The sequence below is a fragment of the Channa argus genome, chromosome 21 (genome assembly GCF_033026475.1).
Source record: "Channa argus isolate prfri chromosome 21, Channa argus male v1.0, whole genome shotgun sequence".
NCBI lineage: Eukaryota > Metazoa > Chordata > Actinopteri > Anabantiformes > Channidae > Channa > Channa argus.
In genome coordinates, this window is record NC_090217.1 from 8,922,523 (window position 1) to 8,946,462 (window position 23,940).

The window sequence follows — 23,940 nt, forward strand, 5'->3', positions numbered from 1 at the left end:
GGAATAATTTAGAGTAAGAATAGTTATCCAGTGTTAGGATAGAAAGCAGCATATGACACAGACCAGAATTAAAGAAGTGAAGTTTAAAAAAAGATTATTGTTTTACCATTTATAATAAATGTCATTGCCCTGGATAAGGGGGCTTTATAATATCCAGGGGAGATGAAACACTTTCCGAAACACTACGCATGATAGCAGAATGATGAAAGTATAGGTAATGATTGAGAGTGTCAGGCCTGTTTCAGTATTCAAGACATGCTGTCATGATAACAGCAGTTCATCTCCACAGTGGATATGAAATTACTTTTATATCAATTGTCATATATATTGTATATGAATAATAATTTTTGTTTTATGATTGTAGCTGATTTGCTTGCATTCATCGGGGAAACTTTAGGATAATTAAATGCAGATGACTAGTATCATAAGCAGCGATACGTCTTTGACACAAACACAATATTGCAAATTTACAGGTTATTAAAAATGACCAAATAACTCTGCATTGCATTTTTTTCTGGAGTTATTTCTGATTAATTTCTGCATCCTGGCCAATAGTAATGATACACTAGTAGGTTTGTGCTAAGTTAATGAACAAACTCATTTCAGGGAAGGAGAAAAAGACAAAGCTAGCCTCAAGGAAGAAGAGAAGAGATAAGAGAAGTTCAGTATGCCCTAGAGGCTGTAAAGCAGAAGAGGACTATCACTTTGATTTCTCGCTTTCTATTCATTTGGAGTGGTGGAGTTTGGCTGCAGGTGGAATCTCTGTTTAATTATAAGTGGAGAGGGCAGGAAAAGACTTGGATAAAGAGAGAAATAGAGGAGGGGGCAGAAGAATTAGTTGATAATGGAGGTCTCAGCAGATTTAATAAATGATCACTTTCCCACTCCAGGTTGACTCAGGGGCCCCTGGTATGTGAGGATGAGGAGAAGCAGGGGAGATTGAGAGGAAAGAAAAACAAAGTCAAGCTTCATCAACTATCTTATTGAAGTGATTGCAGTGAGTAAAGATATTAAAGAGGAAATTCTGAACTATTCCTCTCTCTGTCTCTTCCTTTGACACCTGAACTGGGAATAAATATAATTCTGAAAAAGGAAAGCTTACTGTAGATGCACACTTGCTATGTGTATTTATTTACTTGGTATATAATTTGACACCATTGTTCCACCACAATAAATGGTCAAGTGCATCTTCATCTCTCTTCCCACACATTAAGGTATCAAGTACTTTTGTAAAAGCATGATTATATTCAGCAGCTTTCATGCCTTCCTATTGTGAAAAGATGGAGAGTGCAGGGTGTAATGGCTGTCATTTTCTCACCTGAAAAGGGGGAAAATTAAAAATACCCTGCACCCCATGCTTTGTATTTATCCCTGGTGATATGATAGTGTAGCCATAGTAAAGAGAACTGAGGCGTAATGGTTATCTCTGGCAAAGCCCATGAAAAAGATACCATGAAATGAATGTGATATCGAGATGAGAGAGACAAGGGGTGCACTAGGTCGTTTAGTCTTCAAATCCCTCTTTTTCTGGTGGGGGGGACAGAAGTTTTGCCTGCTTGAGTCTATGTAAGCCAGATTGAGAATGGAGGCTCTAGAGAGATGATGAATGTATGATCTTACACACCTCAGAGCGTCTGAGTGACAGAGAAAGACGGACAGAAAGAGAGAGGGAGAATGAATGATATCAGGGTGCACACTCTGGAACAGAGGAGTCATATTGGCCCCCAATTCCTCTGCTGGGCTCTGAATGTGGTGTGCGTTTGTCTTTGTATGTGTGTGTCCATTTTATCTTTATAGGAAACCATTTCCCCAGATGCAGGCATCTGAGGCCTCGATAGGCATCAGGACATCCCTTCCATTCTAGTCTAAACCTGTGTGTGTATATGTGGGTGGTGTGTGTATCAACATATCTGCCACCGATGAAGTGTTAAATTATAAAGCGCTCAGATATGGTGGCATTGTTTGCTATAGTTCTGTCTGGGCGCTTCGGTTTTATGGCAAATCACAAGGTGACAAAACCACTCGATGCGGTGACATGGCTACAGAGATTACATAAACAGTTTGGCAGCTGAAATCGGTCCACACACTAGCACAGTGGGCTTTCTTCTCAGTGACTAACAGGTTATTTAGTTGGCAGGGGGCAGAGGCAGTGGTGGATCTTGGGAGGAGGAGCTGTTGGTGGAGAGTGATGGAAAGGGAGAAAATTTATCATGTGAGACACTTTGGGTATCGGTGGGAGTTTGATCATGTGCACACGCACTTGCAGGACTATCTTTCTGATCCTATCGCAAACCCATTCCCCTTATCTACCTAATGCAAATATGCCTCTACACAGTGGGGAGGGAAAAAACATACCTGCTTATATTTCCCCTTAAAAATGTGCACACATGCTTAACATGCAACGATGCACTTGCATTGTTTCTAATCTGTAATAGCATGCAGGATTCCTCTTGACTTTGTCAGGGAGATACGCCCCCTCTGAATTCATTCGCTAGTGTGTGATTCGTAAGTGTGTGTGCAAATCTCCTGGAGTATGCTATTTATAGTACTTGGAGAGATACACGGAACTAAAGGAAAGAGCAAAAATGAAAATTGTTTTTCGAGTATCTCCACTCTGCCACTGTGTCATCATCAGACATCAGTGACAGTATGTTCATCTTTGTGGTACACATGCTGTCCATATGTGTGCTCACATGAAATGAATTCCACGGTTAGCATTTGCAAAAGTGTAGCATTGGACTGTTATATATTATATGAGAGAGAGGAAGACAGAGAGGCTGTTTAACAGAGATGTGCTGTGATATCCTCAAGTTGAACAGAGGGAACTGCCTTAAGTGCCAAGCTGTGCTTTAGAGATACTACTACTCCTAGGCATTTCTGATCTCATGTTACATTCAGTCATGCCCTACATTGGATGGTTTAATTATGGTCCTTTTTGTACTCTTAAATATGGAATTTAGTCAGTAAAATGTGCTGTGGAGAGATGTATAATTGCTTCACTTATATCCCGAGGTATAAAGTCTATGCTCACATTAAATGCCCTAATACTCAGTTCCAATTCTTTTTGGTCTGATCCACTCTTTTCATTTTGATATTTCTCGTTCATGTTTGTGACATTAGTTCAGCTCTAGCGTGCGTGCCACTGCAGTTCAAACTAACACGCATGCACATATTTAACTGAAATGTAAGCCACAGGCTTACAATTGCACAGTGTTATTTATGTGACAGTCAAACAGCAATAAAAAAAATTGCTCAGTTATGACATGTTCGTTACAGTTTGCCTTGAACAGAAGCTCTATAAATGTCCAACAAATCTGAAACTTCACCTTCATCTCTGTTGTTGCTCTGCTTTGCCATAAGGAGCAACCAGAATCTGAGAGAGTGACAATGACTGACAACGGCTATAGGATGCACAGTAGAACCCCATATGAAATTGGCCCAGAAACATGGCCAAAGAAAGAGCCCTATGAAAAAGAATAAGTCCTCAACACGTCATCACACGTTGTGCTCTTAAGGTATGAGGTGAAGTTGCCTCAGTGCCTCATTTACATAGTGTATTTGAGCAAGGCACTGAATAATCTCTTGCGATCTTTACTAGTGCTGATCAAGTCAAGGTTCTGAATGTTTAGATCTTTACTTTCTGGGTTTTTTTTGTTGGATTCTGATTCTCTTTTGCTTTTCCTTCCATTAAAAGAAACTAACTATGACAGCAAAAAGGAAAAGAAAATATTATTTTAACCTCAACCTCATCTGAAGCCTCTTTTCCACGACAGCGATTACACACACACACACACACACACACACACACACAGGTTTACTCTCATAACACAGTATCAGCTCCACACTGATGATGTCGTCTCTCTTTCCAAGCTGTCATCGGTGAGTAGTGAGAGTGACAGCGGTCATCCGCCAATGACGGCTCATTAATCAAAAGTGCCAGTGAATTCTATTATTGCACCATGCTGTTACCATGGTGACAAGAGGAGGAGATGGCTAGTATCTACCTAAGCTCTACCCCTTACAAATAATTTTTGCAGATATATTCTCCATCACACCCATACCTAAACAGTGCCTTGAAGCACTACACTTCTGTCATTTCACATTTCTATTTATGATTTTGCTCTGTTCATTCTAATAATAAATGCAAAACAATTTAAGCTTTCACTGTTTTTCCAAAGAATTTATTTACTGTGGTATCTCTGCAGCTGTCTAGGGTGCCGGTGGAGGCCTGCGGTCAGTATTCAACCTGCAGTGAATGTCTTGGATCAGGGGATCCCCACTGTGGCTGGTGTGTCCTGCACAACATGTAAGTGTTCTGTACACATAGAAATACTATATTTCAATGTGTATTATTAATATGTATGTTATTTTTCTTCCTATGAATTTATTCAGCTTACAACATAGTTACCATGCAGTTTGTGGAGTGCTGTGTTTGGGTTATTAGCTTTTCCTACCTCATTGATGTCTGAGCTTATGCCCGGGACTCATTGAGCATACAGTGACTCCTTTAGCCAACTCTGGCCAAGTCTTAGATAACTTTCTAGGAGCTTGGCCTTGTGCCAGTGCCCCCCTTTTAACATCTGTTGCCACACCTAACTCCTAGCATTGCTTACCAGCTCTGAAACCAGATCCCGGTGAGAGCATAGACAATAGTGGGCATTGGAAGTGCTCTAAATGGCTCTGATCCAAACTTTAGGAGTTAACGCAAGGAGAGTCGCTTCCCTTATTGCATGAAAGAGAATGAGACCCCAGAAATGATCTCATTTACCACAACAGACTACCTCTCTGCCTTCCTTTCTTCTCTTCCCTGCATTTTTGCTTTACCTTTAACCTTCTCTGTCTCTGTCATTTTTGATTTGATGCACACACACAAATTCTCACGCACCACAGCTGCTGTCAAAACCTTGTCCCTCAAGATTGAAGTGGAAGATGGTGTTTGCTGGGGGCAGGGAGATTTCCCACTCCACTGTAAATTGAAAATTGGTTTCTTGTGTTGGTGATAGCTCTTGGGTAGAGAGTGTGTATGTGTGTGTGTGAGTGAGTGAAAGTGGGTACATTTAGCACCTTTATCCCTGCTGGCACTGAGAGGACAAGGCGAGGGCAGAGAAGCAGTATGCCTGTGAGAGGAACAAACACACAGAAACCCAGAGATGAGGGAGGACGCGCAGAGTTGGTGGGACAGATGAAGAAAAGAATGAAAAATTGTTAGATGGCAAAGGGAGAGAGGTAGGAAAGCAAATTAGAAGGAAATAGGGACTAGTATTTGTTAGTAACAAAAGGAAAAGAATCATTCTGATCATTCTGGATACAAATTAAGAGAGAGAGAGAGAGTCCTAAGCCCCTTTCGGACAAGCACTGAAATCCTGAGGTAATGCAGATATGACAGGGCTGTACGTTAGAATGCAAATGTTTGAGTCAGCTTGACCAGACAATATTCGATTTTTACTCAGGCAGCTCCCCAGTACAAAGTCTGGATTATATCCGAGCATAGCAGATAATTATCAACGTTCACCATGATCGTGTTGATGAAATCTATATCCTGTAACTACAGTGAAAGTGGTCAAATACAGTACCTGACAACGATTTACTCACTTGTATGAAGAGGATAACAACAAGACCAATGTTCTGTATGAATTCATAATATATCAGTACAGGTGTTTATTGGTGATCACAATTTCACAAAACATTAATTAATCATATAGTTTATTGTAGCAAATGTTTTTATTTACATGTTTTTCCCATAGATGTTGTCAAAGGAAATAATTTAAAAACTGCGTAAGGACCACTGTGTTTTATCTGCCAATCTTAAGTGTGTATGCAGCTGTATTTGATTTTGGTGCACATGCGTGTGTGTGATTATGGTACACATACCCATTACTACCCTGGAAATCCTCCCACTCAGAACAAATGGGTGGCCACATATTGGCCTGTCACACCTTGCCCGATAGAATCGAGCTCTTTACACACATGCTCAGGGAAAAACACACACACAAAGTGCCCTTAGTGGAAATTTAGTGTCATGTCACCAAAAACGAGAATCTAGCGCAGAGAGAAAATAACCAAATTGCCACTTTAGTTGATCTCAGGTGTGTAGGTGTTTGACCATTGCAAGAACAGAAAGCAAGATTGTTGGGGTCATAGCATGTGTGTGTGGTTGCACATCAGCGGTCACACCTCCTGTCAGACGCAATTTGGCCTCCTTATCAGCCTTCTTAACACAGACATTCACAGACTTCACATTGCCTCTACCACACACAGAGATGTCTGTCTCTTGAGGACAGTCAGCTGTCTGGATTGCCTGGATAGATAAAAGCAAAAGTCAGTTTGACTTTGTCAGTGGTGAAACTAATTAAACTAAATTAAATGATTCCTAATTTGATAGTCAATTCAGGTCCTGAAAACATCCAAGGAGAAGAAAGTCTACACAGCCAAATGCAAGTAAGTAACAAAAAAAATTGTAAGTAGTAAGTTTGGCAGTATTCAATTTACCTAAAGGGATTGAGGCAAAGAAAGTTAAAGTAAGAAGAAACTGTGCTGTCCTATGAGGAGGATAGTGTGACCATGAATTAACAATGTATTGGGACTGTCCTTGGTGGGCAGGTCTGACACTCACTCACACTCACCCACATCCACCCACACACACATACACACACCCACACACAAACAGGAACATGCACATGCTTAACCCAAAGCCCTGCTCTACAGGCATGAGTTGCCTGTAGAGCAGGCATCCTTAGTACTTCCTCATCCTTAGTACTTCATTCTCTTTCTACTTGCTAAAATGTTTTGTTTTTATTTTATTTTTTATTTATAGTTTTCCAAGATTAAATACAATAGGAGACAGATTGTTGTAACAGATTTACACTTGAGAATAATAAATATAGATACTGTAAATATGAAGATGGTCTATTATCAGACAGGTGGATAACAGACTTAACACTCCTGAACAAAGAGGGCGGCTGCAGCTCAGTTGGTAAGGTAGTTGTCCACGAACCACAGGGTCAGTGGTTCGATTCCTGGTCCCGGCTATATATCAAAGTCTCTCAAGACACTATAACCTCAACAGCCCTTTCCCATCCCCAGCTGTGCAGTGCCAGTCTAAGCCCGGTAGAAATTGAATTTTACCCTCCCCAATTTCAAATGACCCTGAACTCATGGGATAAGCTGAAAGGACAAAAAAAATAGATAAATGTTAGCAGGAATGCTGGCCGTTATCATTTGTTAATGATATTTAATGGATAAATGTCCAATAGTCCCTTATTCACTAAATATTTTTTACCAAATAAACCACTGGTTAAAAAGATTGCTCTGTCACAAAATGTAGGCAAAGGAAAAAGAAATAAATGAGCATCTATGAATGAATGACAACAGTTTGATGCTGAAAGCCCACAAGATCAGTTTGCAGTACTGTAGAAAAAAGAGATAACACACATCATCATTGCAAATTATTGTTGGAGGATAGTTCTTTGTTCTTAAATTCAGTGCATGCCATCTTGTCTTATATTTGTTTAAATATATCTGAAGATAATAAAAACAGGCACTCTGTTTAGTTTGCCGACTACAGACCAAATGCTTCAACAATATATACAATATCTTAAAACATATACAGCAAAAAAAACAAAACAAGGAACTATTAAAACTGATATGCACTCTCACACCCACACTTTATGCTCGAAGAAGAAGGTGTTGAGAGGAAGGATAACTTGCAGTTCTTCTACAACTTGTGCCTCAAGATAGTTTGTTATTCCCAATCAACCTTGAAATCACCTTACTGGTCTGAGAGCAAACAGAATTGCAACCACTCCCTCTCTCTCTCTCTCTCTGTCTCTCTCTCTCTCACACACACACACACACACACACACACACACACACACACACACACACACACACACACACACACACACACACACACACTTGCACTCTCTTTTGCTCTTCTTCCTATCCCTCTCCTTCTCTATCAACATTGCCTTTATTTACTCTATAGATCGGTGAGGGGAGCTGTGAGAGAGAACACCAGGGGAAGAGGAGAAAGGCAATCAATAGTACAGAGGAGGGAATCAACAGGAGTGGATGAAGCACCTGGTTTTGTGTGTGTGTGCATGCATGCTTGTGTGGCTTTGATAGCAGTTATTGTCCTTGACAAACAGTCAATTTATTAGTAAAGCCAAATCGCTTTTGTACTCACAGACGAGTGTAGCTTTAAATGTTTATGTGTTGGGTATGTATACACATTATGCTCCTATTTATCCTATCTTCTGTATATCCAAAAGACCCCCTACGAAATATTGAGCTCAGTAGGAAACATTGCATCAGATTTGTTTTTCCCTCCCTGCAGTGAGCACTGCCACAGTTTGAGTAAACTGGAAGGCTCACCTGTCAACCAAACTGTCTTAGCCTATCAAACTCATGCTCATCCTCTCTTCTGCTGAAATGCACAACTTATGCTAATGCCTGTCTAACTCGGCAGGTGGAAGGAATGTTTTCACTCATATCAGCCGTTCCATTTCATTGTTCCCTGTCTTTGTCTTTTACCACTGACATTGGATGTCATACTCTGTCCATCAGAAGAGACCTTCAACAAGGACTCTTAAATATTATCTCTAAGGGAGCATAATAGGACCAGTTCATAAATGCATACCTTGTATTTTAACAAAATGTATGGAAAAGACTCCTGATAAATCACTTTAAATTATGTAATTGGCAAACTATTGACTATTGCAGTATTTGTTTCATTTAACAGAACCCCATGGTGTCACATTTTAAAATTTATTTACACTTTGAAGCTAGTCTGACATGGCATATTCCTTCTTTCTGTGTGATTTCCACATCCACATTCTAACCCCTCCAAGTAGATACTTCTGCTATGAAACACTATGCCAACAGCGTTACAGCTACTTTACGATATGTTACCTTGCCTAATGCCAGTCTGTCAGCTGTCAGTTTAGTAAGTGGTTAACTAGGCTGTCAACGCGCTTGTCATGCATGACAGCCAGACAGATTGAAAACCATATTTGGAGAAGTAGCATTGTCAAAATGAATGCCATCATATTCGGCATGGGTGTTGAGAATATCTCACATTACTCTGTAATATCAGTGTCAGTTTCAAACAAGTGGTGCTAATGTTGCACCACTATCACATTAATAATTGGTTTGACATATCTCAATCTCTGCCTTTGGCTGTGATAGTGGTAATATTCCCAAAGCCCTGAAATCATTTTCTCTTTCTCACTTTTTCTTTTTCTCATCTTAACCTCTTCCACTCTTGACTCACTCTCAATCTCTAGCAGCCAAGTTTCTGTATCCGTGTTACCATTAATTCACTCACGGCCAACATTTATTTAACTATCACCTGTTTGAGTATGTTTTGTGTTTTACCCCAGTTATTCATTTTGTGTCTTAACCCCCTTATGTATGTTTAAGCATCTCTGTGCGCGTTAGTTCTTGCTCATATACTCCCTCACTCTTCCAGCTCCTTTTCTTTTTTCCTTCAAACACTCATAAACATCGATCCCTTGTTCCCTCAAGTGGAATGAGGGCAGTAAAGTCATCTGTGCCACTGGCCACAGGCAAATGCCTTCTCCTAGTTCATTAGAGAAGGTCTGTCTATACAATCAATAGACAACCTCTAGAGGTAAACTGTGATGTACACAGCAGTCCTTATGATTCAGTGGACCCCACTGTGCACTTCTATGGATTCAAAAGCGAACGATTGCTGGTGTGGACACATTTTACATGCTCGCTTCTTACATTTTCATTTGGTATAGCATTCTGTTTTTAATTACAAATGCTTTCATTAAACAGTATTATGGGGTCACACAATCATGCCTTGATAAACAGTTGTCAAACACATGTACCAGCTTATTATATTGATGCAAAAAAGTTCAAGAAGTCACAAGTAAACACATAGGACTGCTGCTGAAACTTGCAAGTCATGCTGCAAAGCTTCTTGTCTGCTTAATCCTTTGTATTCCAAAGGCATCTTTGGTGCTGTCAAATGAATAACCTTTCCAGAGGGAAAAGCTAATTGGCAGATCTATTGAATGTTTTTCCTTTCTTACCCTCTCTCTCCCGTATTAATTCTGCATGGCCACTACCTGTCGCTGTGTTCACAGTCATCCGTTACCTTAGTGTGCTCATTACTGTGGTATGCCACACTAATGCTAATTAAACTGCAGTGCCACACTTAGCATGCTACCAAGAAGTCATTGTGGTCGGTTGCAGCAATCACTAGCCTCCCCTTGGAGATACCCGCAAGTGCTTGGAAACATATTGTTGGCAGTGAAGGGCATTGTTTACACCCAGAACGTTTCATCTTTTACTATCATGAAGATAGAGATTTACCATTAAACTAGAAACTTTAAGAAAAAACATTAGCTTGGAGCTCAATTCAATTCAATTCAAATTTTAACTTTATTTATATCACGCGAATTCACAACAAAGTCATCTCAAATCACTTTACATAATATAATATAATTACATAAACAAAAGTATGTAGAGGGAACCCAACAATTCCCCCTTGAGCAAGCTCTAGGCAACAGTGGAGCGGAACAACTCCCTTTAAAGGAAGAAACCTTCAGCAGAACCAGGCTCAGGGTGGGCAGCCATCAGAATTGACCGGTTGGGGTGAGTGGAAAGTGGAGAGGGAAAAGGAAAGAGCAACAAAAAGCAACAACATAACATCGGGCAGCTGTGTAGTGGAAAACACACTTGCTGGGGACACTTGCAGAAATGGACAGGGAGAGAGACAGAGAAGGAGGGGGACAAAACAAGCTTTCTGGTCAATGCTGAAACATTATAAAATAAATATTAAATGATTTTAAATAAAATGCCACTGCCAGCAGTTCTCCAGATTCCAACAATAATATAAGCTGTTGCATTTTCCTTGTTGATGCCAGGCTTAACTACTGGCAAATGCAACCACTAGAGACAACAAAATACTACCAAAGATAGTCATGTTACCTCAGTGGTATGGAAAAGGAAGATACCCCTGTTCCCCTCTCTCTCTCACTCACCTTTGTGACCAGGCTTCGAAGAAAGTAGCACAAAATTGCATGGAAGCCCTGGTGTGAGCATCTTATCTCCACCTGCTATGTGGATGTTGGGTGTTAAGAAGCATGTGCAGTGACCTTGAAACATTGAAAATATTGGCCGTTTAGCCCACTAATCTGTGGAGCTTTTTAAAGATACATTACAATTCCATCCAATTGGCTGAGTGTTGGCTTTAGTTATTTTATAGCAACAAAAATATAAACAAATAGAAGGGCCTTATCCTATAAAAGTGACTTTATCAACTCTAAAAGTTAAATGTATTCAAAATAGTTTCTTTTATCTTGAGGTCCTTGCACCCATGGCACTTGGTCTAATGTTTGCTCCCAGGGGAGAATAGCCATCTCCTGGGTATGGGCGACTGCTTTCACTTCCCCCTCCCTCCACCTCTTGCTAGATGCTAAGGGAAGTTGAGGGAAGGGAACAAGGCCAAGAAGTGACAGGGGCATCAGGATGGAACGGAGTACTGCACCTCCTAGTTCCCTCTCAACTGTCACCATCACAGTGTGAGGACACACAGACACACAAACGCAGCTACCTAACTCCAACACACAAGCACATAGACAACAGCTAAATGTCCACTTTAAAGTCAGGGCCATTGCTCACTGTCACCTATTGTCACCCTGCAACACCCACAGAGGAACTCCAGGAAATAGACACGCGGACAAAGATACACAGTCACAGCAGGGAAGGAAGGTGTTTTGCTTTTGTCCAGCAGAGCATAAACCAGACACAGGGACTGACATGAGACAGAAGATGAATGAGAGGTGCAGTGACAGTAAAAAAAAAAGTGAAGATATATGGTGATGTATTCTGAGCGATGAGAGGAATGAGTTGGACAAGAGAGAGGAGAGAGATGACATAAATTCTCAGAGCAGGGATGAGAAAAATCTTCAGGTGAAGAGCATAAATTAAACTCAGAAAGTAGGTGCTCTACAGAAGTTGAGGATATGAGGGTTAACACATAGACACACATGTAGGGTACTCCCACAGGTCTCCTTATGTGTCACGTCACATAGTGGTTGCTATGACAGCAACAGCATAGTACGAATTAAATAACCATGTTATATATTTAAACAGTAATCCCCACTCATTACTATATTAATGACTGATGGTATACTGTGATTACACGTGCATGCCAAGATAATAGGATGTCATCTGTATGCCACTATCAAAGATTCCCTCAAAAGCTGAACACCTCATTATCATGCAGTGCGTTGAGCCTTACAGTTGTGTTATTAGGCTCAAAACATACCGTATATTCAGTTACTTTTATCATACATTTGTTTTATACTTCGTACACTCTGCTTACACACACATCCGAGTAACCTAATGGTTACCTTGGAAAATTAGTATAGTTCCAGTGTGTCCTCTTATACTGAGTTGCAAACTGCATTGAGGCTGTACATAAACACATCGTAACTCCACAGGCTATCGACCGCCTAAATCAATAGCATCACATGCTGCCGTCTACAGCTGTGCACACATGCAGGATCATAACAAAATATACGGAAGATAAAAGCCAATTGCACCATTGAGACCAGCTCGAAAAACATCCCCAAGTGCCCTGCACTATCACCCACATGGGCAGTTATGAAAACATCATTAAATAGGGGGCTTGAATTCACAAATATCTTGGGAAATATGGTAGATGCAGAACAATGGTAAGGTATTGTTTCCCCGTGTCAGTGTCTGGGCTTTTATTTTATGAATGTGAGGTCAGATTGTGTTTGATCTAGTAATAAATGGGACGTTGATGTATGAGCTGCTGGGAGATGCTCCAATATTAGCTTTGAGATTCTATGGCTGTCTCATCACATCTAAACCAACATATTAGTTAAATTTTCCTCAAGTACAATAAACATCAATCTAAGAACTCCCATAACGTAATTTCCAGTAAGAAGAGCCAGTATAGTAAGCTGGATAACTAAAGACAATTTAGTCTTTTGTAAAGACGATGTCCAGTCTTTGTATTTTTAATATAGTATTACGCTTTTTGATATCTGTTTTCATAAATTCCATACAAACAAAATGATCCCATTATTCAGGTAAAGAATTCATAAGAGCCTTACTTTGTAATTGACATCCGCTTTGTCGTAGCCATCTTTAACCTTCTTGCCGCACACACAAACACATCTGTGAGCCAGACAGATAAAGCTGTTTAATGTAGAGAACCTGGCCTAATGGTATCTTCAGGGGCAGCAGTGGCATCACATATGGTAGATAAACAGCCTAATAAGGCTGTCACACCACACTACCATTAAATGGAATTGTTTCTTTGTTTTTGTGTGTGTGTGAGAGAGAGAGAGATGAAGGAAGTTGGTGACGCAGCTTGTGGCAGCTGCTAAAATTGCATGGAGGAGTGTGAACCACCAAAAATCCCGACGTTGAGGAGCAGCTGCTGCTTGTTTGCCAGACTGATGCTGCTGATGACTATCCATTCTAGTGCGTTTGTGTGTGATAGCGAAATAAAGAATTTATGAAGGTTGTTGAAAAGAAATGATAGTAGTCCTCATTTTGTCAAACATTTATGGATTATTTATTTCTTTATTTATAAGTGATAGTCGTATCTCATGTGGCTTTATATCTGTGCAGACTCTCAGCAGCAGTGTTACTGTGTAATTTTCCGCTCAGCCGGTGTTCTTGCATTGGTGCTATGTAAATGGGATGGTTCAGAGATTTCTGAACCTGGGGGCAGCCACTCTGCAATGTCTTTGGATATGGGATATATTGTGTGTGTGTGTGTGTGTGTGTGTGTGTGTTTGTGTGCGCGAGCGTGTGTGTGTGCGTGTGTTTCCACAAACGGCAGTAACAGGGTCATGGCCAGTGGGCCAGGTAATGACTCTCCATGCGGATTTCTGCTCTGTGGATCACCACTCTTAATGATAGCACAGGGAGGCACACTGACTGCCCTGTGTGTGTTTAGGTGTGGGTGTTTTGGGCTGGGTTATTGCGTGTCGCAAGGTTGAATGTGGATGTGTCTTTGAATCTCTCTGACACAGCTCCTGGTCTACAGTAACTTAAACAACCTCAGGCTGTTAGTACAGTATGTATAGGATTTCCATGTAATATCTTTTGGATGGATACTGTAGTAATTAGGTGTCAGTTAGACTACAGAGTGACTGTTTAATGTGAATTGTTTTACCACAAACAATACTGTAAACTCAGAAACCATATTGTGTGGCATATAACTGCTGAAGGTTTTGTATGTGCAAGAATATGCAGGTGTGTGAGTTATTATATATTTTGTGTGTGTGATGTTTGCTCCAGTAACATGATCATTTGATGGAGCTTAGGATGGCTGGACCTCAGCTTTGTGAGAATTTCATAGCTTTCCTTTCCCCGTTTGCTTCACCAGCTCGATGGCTGATATTAGATATGCATTACACCTGAAGTCTCACTTGGCCAGATACATCTGCACCATCTCTTTAGTACAATCCCTCTATGCTCTCCAGAGCCCTGCAACTGCACCCCACTGGGACTGAGCCTGGAGTTATACTTTGTACTAGTGCCTTGAACACACCGGAGTATTGTGTGTAAGATACTGACTTTGATCTTTGTGTGGTTGTTGTTGTTGCCATGATATTGTGTTGCATTGAATGATAAACTTAATAACTCTAAGTTCCACTGTCTAACTTTTTTGCTACTATTCTGTTTTTCCTCAGTGTCTCTAACTGCTCTTTGAGGGTTTTCTTTGTTTCCTTGTTTTTTTAATCTAGTTGTCAGTTCTTTACCAATTATGTCTATTGGTGGGCTTTTCAAAGCCAAACAGTGAATAAAAGAATGAATAGTCGTTAGTATTGCTCTTTTAAGCTAAAGGGTACTTTTGAAAATCAACGTGTTACAGGGCCTGCAGAGACTTAGAGTGATTGGAATTCATCACCTAGTGTTGATTAGGAATATTTTTGGCCTGTGTTGCATTGCACAAAATAACAGGATCGTTATGTATTCTAAACATTATAGTCAATTAGATCATCAAAACAGCTAAGTGATAAATATGGGTGATTAAATATATTATCTACAAGACTATTTAGTTTTGAATGGCTGTGACAGCCTCATCAGCAACAATTGGCGAGGCTAAAAATCCTTCTCTGCCCTCTCCTCAGTCTTGCTCTAATTGTGTCACCTTATCAAAGACGGGGAGAAACAAGAGTGCAGATTAGTTTCCATTCAGAGCCAATCTAATCCTTTCAGCTCACTCTCATAATGTGTCATTGCCAGTCAGACAAACAGCTCTCCACAACAGCAGTGTTTACTAACCAAATGAATAGATGTTGGGCATCTAATTCTCCACAAAAAATTGTATTATTTATGACTGTTATTTGAAATCTAAATCGCTTTGATTTCTGGGGTTCTGGTCTATTCTTTGATTGCAAAGTTTACAAAGGGTGGGATTGTTTCATATTGTTACAACTGCTGCAATCATTTGTTTCTTTCAGGGTCTTTCTGGATAGTAATTGAAAACAATTACCCAGTGCTTGGCTCTGATAATGCCACCTCTTACATCAGCTAAACCATGTACAGCATTATCTCCAGTATCTTTGCACTTTCAAGCTCCAGATCAGCCAGAAAGCTGCGCCAATTATTCCAGTTAAACCAAGTCAATATATGTGCACGACCTCTTCCGAAAGATAAACAGGTGTTAAGTGGCGTTGTTCACAGCGTCTCAAAGTATTTACTGCAACGTTAAAGTAGTGTCAGTGATTACAAGGAGTCACATTGCTATACAGTAGCAAAGTGTCCATGGCAGACTCCTGCACTACAACAAAAATGCCAACATTCCAGCTGGCAAGGTTTCATCTGTGTGGAGTTTGCATGTTCCATCATCCCAACAATATGAACCGTAACGATGATGGATGAATGGCCAATAGTGCAACATGCTAGCAATACAAAATGTAGTAATTTTCATCTGAGATCATCTGTAAAGATAAATTTTTTTAAAAACTCTTGGATCAAGCAACTCCAAAATTAAAAAACATGTCACTGAGTGCAGCAGTGTTACTGGCTAATGTGTTCCTAATATGTTTTGGACAAAAACTAGTTTTAGTGCCTCTATGGGGATTGTTGAAATATGATTCATAAAAAAATATTTAAAAAGCAACTGAAGTTATCCTTCAAGGACTAACATAAGTGATGATGAAATATGATATTCTGTCATTTATTGTATGAATAATTATTTAGTTTAGTTGAAGAATCGGATATAGTGTAGAAGGGTCAAACCATCAAGTTCTTCTGACATTAATGTCCTTTGTTTTTGATGGATGAGAGTGTTTGTTTATGTTTTGTTTTGTTTTTGTACATGAAAATCTCCAAATTCATTGCACATACACAAGCATAACACATTTGGCTCTTTCCAATTTTTAGAGCACAGTGATATACCCTCCTCTGAATACATAGTCTCATGAAGATGTATTACCAAGCACCAATCCAGTTCTGTCAAGTTTAGGTTTGACACGGACATTGCCTCGTTATCCCTTGCTAGCTTGTAAGATACAATGTAAATGTCTGTATAGGATAATACTTGTGTGCTGCAAATATCTGTAGAAGTAATTGTTTCTGGTAAACATTATACACTCAGACTCAAACACAAAAAAATGTAACCTAAAATCTGGTTTTCTCTGAGATTGACATTAATGAGTCTGCAGCCTGTCTTCGTCCCCTGTTTCTGCCACATAATTTCCCTGCATCATCATCTTTCTGTTTCGCTCACACTGTAATTTACAGCAGCTAGGGTCTCACAGAAATAATATCCTAAACCTGGGCCATATAGGGCTCAGCAGGGAATAACAAGCATTCATCAAACCTCACAAATCAAAATACTATTTGGGATCTCTTTCATGTTCACCCAGTGAACCAACCACGTACAATTACATGGGAAGATAAAACTTAATAATAAGTTACGGAAGCATTTGTGTGATGCTAATCTGATGGAACCGTTGTGAATCAGTGTGTTATGTTGTCTAGTAATATGTCTTATTATACTGTTGCCAACACCATATTGTCCTTAAAGAATGAATAAAATCTGAAGTAGCTATTAGAAGATATTTAAGGAAATGGCATTTTCATGCATCCTTTGTTTGTTTGTTTTTATTTGTGAGTGTGAGAAGGAAATTTATAATTCCATGGAGTGGTATAAACTTCTCTTTACTCATTATTCAATGTGCCCAGTAAATGCTAATAATGCAAAACTGTCTCTTTGGCATGAAATCTGAGGTTGTTCTACCAAAACACAATATAGAGTACTATACACTGACATCATTATATAACAGCTTGTACACAAACCCATCCCATTGACTGTACTGGACAGAATGTCCTGTTTAGCTGTTTTTAAACTTTATTCTATTTTGTAGTGTTGTTCTTTCTACAATGTGAATAGGAGCAAGCTGATTATACTGTATGTGTTTATTATATGCAGATTTGTAGGTGAAAGTATTTGTTGGTTTGCTGTGTGGGACGTTTGTCTGGAGGTACTTACATCATATGGTCTTATTAAATACTTGAGCTAGAAAAGGATGAACAGACAAGAGTTAAAGAAAAGCACAAAAGAACCCAAAGCGATTAAAGCCCTATTCAAACCAGCTTAGCAGGGAAAGCTGTACACGTGCGCACACACGCACATACACACACACACACACACTCTTTCCACTCCTCCTGTTCTCTTCCTTTCTCGAGCTGATTATTTCTTTTCTTTATATGTTTGTCTTTTTTGCAGCACGTTAGGCCGCTTAACTTTACAATACCCATGTCAGGTCAAAACCCACCCTCTCATTATCACAAATTCCGGATAAAAAGCTGCTTGCTGCATAAAGTACTACTGTATCTCAGATGTCAACCATGTCTTAGAAGTCTTCCTTTCAAACATTCGTAATGACCTTTTCCTTTCTTTCCATTCTGTTAAGGAGTTTCGGGGCACTCTGTGGATTTGCCAGGTTGTTAATTGTGCTGCAGGTTTTTGTCTAAATCAGTAAAGGATTAAACTTGAATCCTCTACTGATTTAGTAGAGGATGTTTATGAGGGGATTAAATGAGAATGTGTGTGCGTGCATGTGCCTCTTTAGAGGACCAAAGGTTGAGGTTTTAGCACAGTTTAGGCTGTTTGAGGTCTCAGAATGTCTCATTGTTGCTTTACTGTGTAAACAAGTAAAAGTTATTCAGAGGTTTTTTCTTTGGGTTCAGCTTCTTCTGGTGTAATACTTAAATATTAAAATTTCAATTGCAGTTTTCTGCTAATAATGAAATACAGTTCTCTGCCTCCGTAAATTCCGTAAGGAGACCGCAAATTCCTCTTACAACACAAAAGGTCAAGTTCTCCAGTTTACTTACCAAATGTAATAGTTTGGATTAGACCACCAGCTCTAGTATTAAGATGGGAGAGGAATCCATCCCTGCCCCCTACCAACATCCATATCTCCACCTGCACTTGGCATTGCCCATGAATGCCAGTCATTAAGATTTACAAAGACAAGGCCTACCTCGTTCCCAGCGGACCAGCTCCACTTCCACATATAGAGCAACCATTGTTTTACATGCAACTGCTCCCTCCCCCTGGAGACTGGGATTCCATTCACTGTAGCTAGTACAGTGCCAGAGAGGAAATATGATAAATGCATCTAACTCACAGAGCGAGAGACACTCTCCTTCTCCCAGGTGCCAACAGGTGTTAAGGGGTAAGGCCTGGTCAGCTTACTAAGTGTGTATGTGTGTCTGTGTCTGTGTGTGTGTGTTTGTTTCATCTGTGAATAAAACCCCCTCTGTTTTTTCCAGGTGCACCAGAAAGGAGAAATGTGAACGTTCATCAGAGCCCCGGCGCTTTGCATCAGACATCAAGCAGTGTGTGCGTCTCAGTGTTCACCCAAATAACATCTCCGTGTCCCAGTTTAGTGTTACGGTGAGTGGATACAAACATACTACTCATACACACTAAAAAAAGAAACATGAGCATTTTCTTTTCTAAACCTTTTCTAAAGCTTGGTTAAATGGCTTTTGTAGATGCAGCGTTGGCCTTATCATCATTCTAACTAATTTGCCTACTTTAACTCCATCTATCCTGCGTTACCACTGTAGCTTCTCTATTCATATGTACAAAAATGCATTGTACAATAATTGCCCATGGTACATGTTTTAATGTGCTCCTTCTTTGTACCATATGGGGGATGAAATATAATGTGGTCAAATTTTAATTATAAGTACTTCAGTACAATTTTTCTCTCAATAAGGAAAAACACATGCTAAGCAAGCATTTGTTTTAGTGGAGCAATATTGCAGAAAGCAGTGAGGATTGCCGAATGTGTTGCAAGTGAGACAATCTTGTCTGGCAGATTGACAATATTACACACTCAAGCATAATTTGTAATGCAGTGTAATTATGCTCTAAATTTTGATTAGAAGCCAGTGTTAACACTATAATCCTGCTTTACATCATTTTACTGCCAGCCAACATGAATCCTTCAAATCCTGACCTCATAGCTTACAGTTCTGTCCAGTGAAATACCCTCCCAACAACACGTCAGCAGTCATTAACAACACACAGTTTGGCTCAGCTGTGTTTGTTGTGATTGTTGGCAGTTTTCCCCCAGACATTTTATTTTTAAACAGCTGCCATATTTAAAGGGTCTGAATTGGTTTTGATTGGTTAAGTGTAGATCAGAGTGCAATTTCTTTTTGTTTTTGTTTTTTTTTTTCCATAGTTTTGTGTCTCCACCTTTTAGCAGGGTCCATAAAATACCTGTTTCAACCTCTATTTGTTTAATAATGACAATCCTCACTTTATAAGCTTGCACTGAACAAAATTTCATCTCTACTATTGCCATTCAATTTTCTAATAAATAGCAATGATGGACAGAAAAAAGCTGCTTCTAATGTAGTAGATGTGAGGTGAGGGCCTCTGTGTGTAGACATTGACATTGCCTGAATGCATTGTCTCATTCTACATCTTCTGAGGCTAACTGTTATTTTTTCCTCAAAACATTCAATGTTGCAATCTGTATTAAAGGTTGTAACATTGACTGTAATAAAAATCCTATTGACCTTAACCACCTTAGGTAATGTAACAATTCAATTGTGTTTTTCTATTTAATGGTGGTTTGGTTCTGAGTGACCAGCTGCATGAATATCCAATATGATTTTCTAAGGTCAACCCTGAATGACTATATTCCATCTATGTTGCTCAGAGGGTCACACAAGAGGTTCATTTTCTGAAGTACACCTCTCCATCACTCTAATGATATTCATGGTGTGTGTGATGTTGGTCAAGCCTGAGTCTTCAACAAATGTTTAACCTTTTCCCAAGCAAGCAGCCTTTACTCAAAGGCTATGCCACACATCTCCCATCTACAGTAACTGATTGCAGGGAAGAGGCTTCTGTGAGACAGACAGGGGCTCCTCTTGACCTTTGTGTTATTATATATTTGTTTGTACAGATAAGCCAAACATTTTTGAGAGAAACAGACATTTCATCGCTGAAATCAGAGCCATTGTATGTCTGAGTTCCTTGACTTTTGAATCTGTCTTAGAATAATGAAATGGAACACAAATACAAAAAAATACACAAATAACTGTGTAAAAATCTGCCTGCCGAAATGGTATGGTTTCAAAAAATAATTTATCTAATATGCAGGGACATTTGTATGTAATTTTAATTTGTAAGATACATTTTTTTTAAAGCAATGTGTGACTTATTTAATGTATTATTTATTTATTATCTTGCAAGAAAACAAAGGTGTTGTCATCTGATCACATTGACATTGGGGCTACAAACTGTATGATGACATGAAATTGGGTTCTCTGGGGCTTTGGTGAGAGGAAATGCACTTTATTATAAGCTTAGAAAGACAAAAACTGTAAATATACAAAATGGTTGCAGAAGAAAGGTGCAATGAAATACTGCACAGTACTCGAGATAATTGTAATTATTATAGTAGTAATACTTGTCTTTCGGAATGTTAATTCACATAAATTTATGTCAGGCATTAATCCATTTATATAAATGTGTCTTCATTTGTCAGTTGTTACTATGAAGCTGTAGGTTCACCTTCTGATACATTTTCCAGATTGGGAAGGTGATAGACTACAGCTGCAGATGCTGCAGTGGATATGCAGACTCCGAATTATAAATTCACTTTAAAGCAAATCGACAGAAGCCTAGTTGTGCACTGCCCATCTTATGTGTAAAGCTGTGTACTCAATCCATTCACACCCACATCATCGTCTTTTCATTAAACAGCAATATAAAAACAGAGCAGGTCAGCCCTTCTCTGCCGCTGAGGCAGCTTTCAGCATCACATCACAAGTGTACTATGGATTGCCCTTCAAATCAATGCCTAAGCCAAGCTCCACTGCCGACAAGCTTTTCTGTCAGTATGTATATTTTTGTATTTTTTCCCCCACCTGCCTCACCAACCAAGTCTATTTCCATATTATTCAAGGACTGATTTTTTTTTTTTTTTTTTTGTACGTATATCCTGTTCCACCTGAAGCCAGTTTTTGCTGAGATGCATATAGGGCTTACATTGCATTTTTAAATGTAGTGGAAAAATTAGTGTGTCCTCTTTTCCTTCCCTGTCCAGCAGCCTATCCACCTGCACTTTTTGCCCCTCCTTTATTCTTCACCACCTCATTTGTTCAGCTTAATCTTTCTACTACTTGTCTCCTCCTTTTATCTTTTCATCCTATACATTGTTTCAGTTATCGGCCCTCGATAACACGTTCAATCTCTTAGAAATCCTTATCCCTCCACTTGCCTTGACATCCTGCTCTTAAAATTCCTATACACTTTTTCCAATAAAAAGCCATTTTCTCACAGACCAAGAGAGTTGGGACATTAGGAGGGAATGTGAAATCCATACAACTCATTGATGTCAGAGTATTATGGAAGTTGAGCAGACAGGTTATAAGCCTTGTGGTCATTAGATATGTGCTGTGACACTTATTCCAGGTTTAAGGTTTAGGGGTTTATTATTAATTTGCCGGGTGGCTTCTCACATGGATCTTTGCTCTGTACAGCAATTGTGCCTCTGCTTAGCACTTTTTTACAGGTATGAAAAACATAGGACTGGAGAGAACAGTGACTAATAGGTTTGTAATGATATAAAAAAACTGCCCGTATGATTAAAAAGTCATTGATGCAATATTCATCAATATGTTAAAAGAAAAGAAAAAAGCAGATGGCTGCCTAGGTTCAAACCAAGTTTTAGAGTTTGTGTTAAACACTTTATATGTAGGGCCTATTGCGATACTACTTCCACATTCTGTGGTACATGGACACGGGGACACAAACCGGTCGTATAACAGTTAAGTTGTTCTATAATCTGTAATTGTTGCCGGCGGCTTGACAATGTCTAACTCAAACCATGTTCAGGTGAATGTGATGCCACAAAAACTACATGAACAACACCTTTATGTCTTTGCTTTTCTGTAGTTGGTGTTGGAAGCCCATAACGTCCCAGAACTTTCTGCTGGTGTCAACTGCACTTTTGAGGACTTGGCTGAGATGAATGGCTTGGTGGAGGGAAACCGCATCAAGTGTTCTTCACCTGCGGAAAAGGAGATGCCACGTATTATTGTTGACAAAGGTAACCAGACAGTCGTGGATTTTGCAGATGGCATTTGATGTTTTTGTATTGTAAACTGACATTAGCAGTTGTGATAATTTACAGGACGACTTTAGATAACCAGTCAAAATGTCATTCAAAATGTTTAATATTAAGAAAACCGTAAATAAAATGCAATTGCCAAAATCAAGAAGTTATCGCACCTGCTGAATACTAACATCCGTGTCTGTCAAGGAAATGCACATTAATCTGGATGTTTTCCCTTCAGTCAGAAAGTGTGCCAGTTCTATGGTGCCGAGTGTTCCATTGATTTTTTGTTTTCTTGTTGTCATCAGTAGACCATCCGCAGACCATCAAAACTGTAGGAAATGTTTAGTATTTGAATTAACATTAGTTATTAGGCCGCTGTGAGATTTATTTACCCACCCTCAGTGTCGATGTGCTCCAGGGGGAGTGATGGGAACCCCGTTAACCCCAGTGTAAAAAGGAGAATATCAAGTGTTCATACTACTTTCCGCTAATTTAGAGCCTGGAGATTACTCAGTCCCGGGAGACAGTCATTTTTGCATTGCCTTCCATGGACAGACCACTATTACAATTCTGACATACATTCCCCTAGTCTTTCCCTCCCTGCTCCATGGTTGGGTAAGAATGGTCTAATTAAAGCAAACTCCAGTGTAGAAGGCCTGTCCTGAGACAGACAGTCTTTCATTGCCAACCCTGAAAGTGTTCCCATATTGACATAATGAAGATGCTATTCCATCTTACACCTATGAAAGTGCTGAATTAAAAGAGAAGGGCACAAGGGAAAAGGTTTTTTGAATTGAAATTGTAATAAAAAGGGCATTAATCATGAAGTCCTTCATATCTTAGCTGTTGACATGCACAAATATGTATAATTGTTTATGGAATTCATTCACTCACCTGGAAAAAAAAACATCATCACACAGATAAATATAGAGAAATACCACAGATTCAGCACTGCTAAAAAAATGTGAGGTTGCCTTCGGGAATTAAATTTGTATTTAATGCTTTCTATGTTAGTCACATGTAAAACAGGTGATGCTGTAGTCATCCAAACATAGATGTGTAAATATGTTATCTGGGACAGACAAAGATGAAGTGTTAAGTATCTTTTGTTTTTCTACCACATCCCCAAACACAGCTTATATCTTTTCCCTGTGTTTCAGAAAGAGGAAAATATTACACATTTTGCCTATATTTAGACCTTTCATCTACTATTTGTAGTAGCACTCATTAGTCTAAGCTCACCTGAAAGAGAGAAAAGAATGGAAAAGACTGATGGAAGGGTAGCAGGCTTCAAGGTAAGGTTTAGGTGGCCTAA

At 39.4% G+C, this 23,940-nt stretch overlaps 1 protein-coding gene across 2 annotated transcripts in view; it reads left to right on the plus strand.

Annotated features, from left to right (window-relative positions):
- The window catches only part of plxna4 (plexin A4), a 212,002-nt gene that overhangs the window by 131,262 nt on the left and 56,800 nt on the right, over positions 1–23,940 (plus strand). For both annotated transcript variants that reach the window (XM_067490113.1, XM_067490114.1), the window contains exons 5-7: positions 4,206–4,306; positions 18,811–18,934; positions 22,463–22,616. In XM_067490113.1, the coding sequence (XP_067346214.1) occupies positions 4,206–4,306; positions 18,811–18,934; positions 22,463–22,616 (379 nt within the window). The remainder of the gene's footprint in view (positions 1–4,205; positions 4,307–18,810; positions 18,935–22,462; positions 22,617–23,940) is intronic.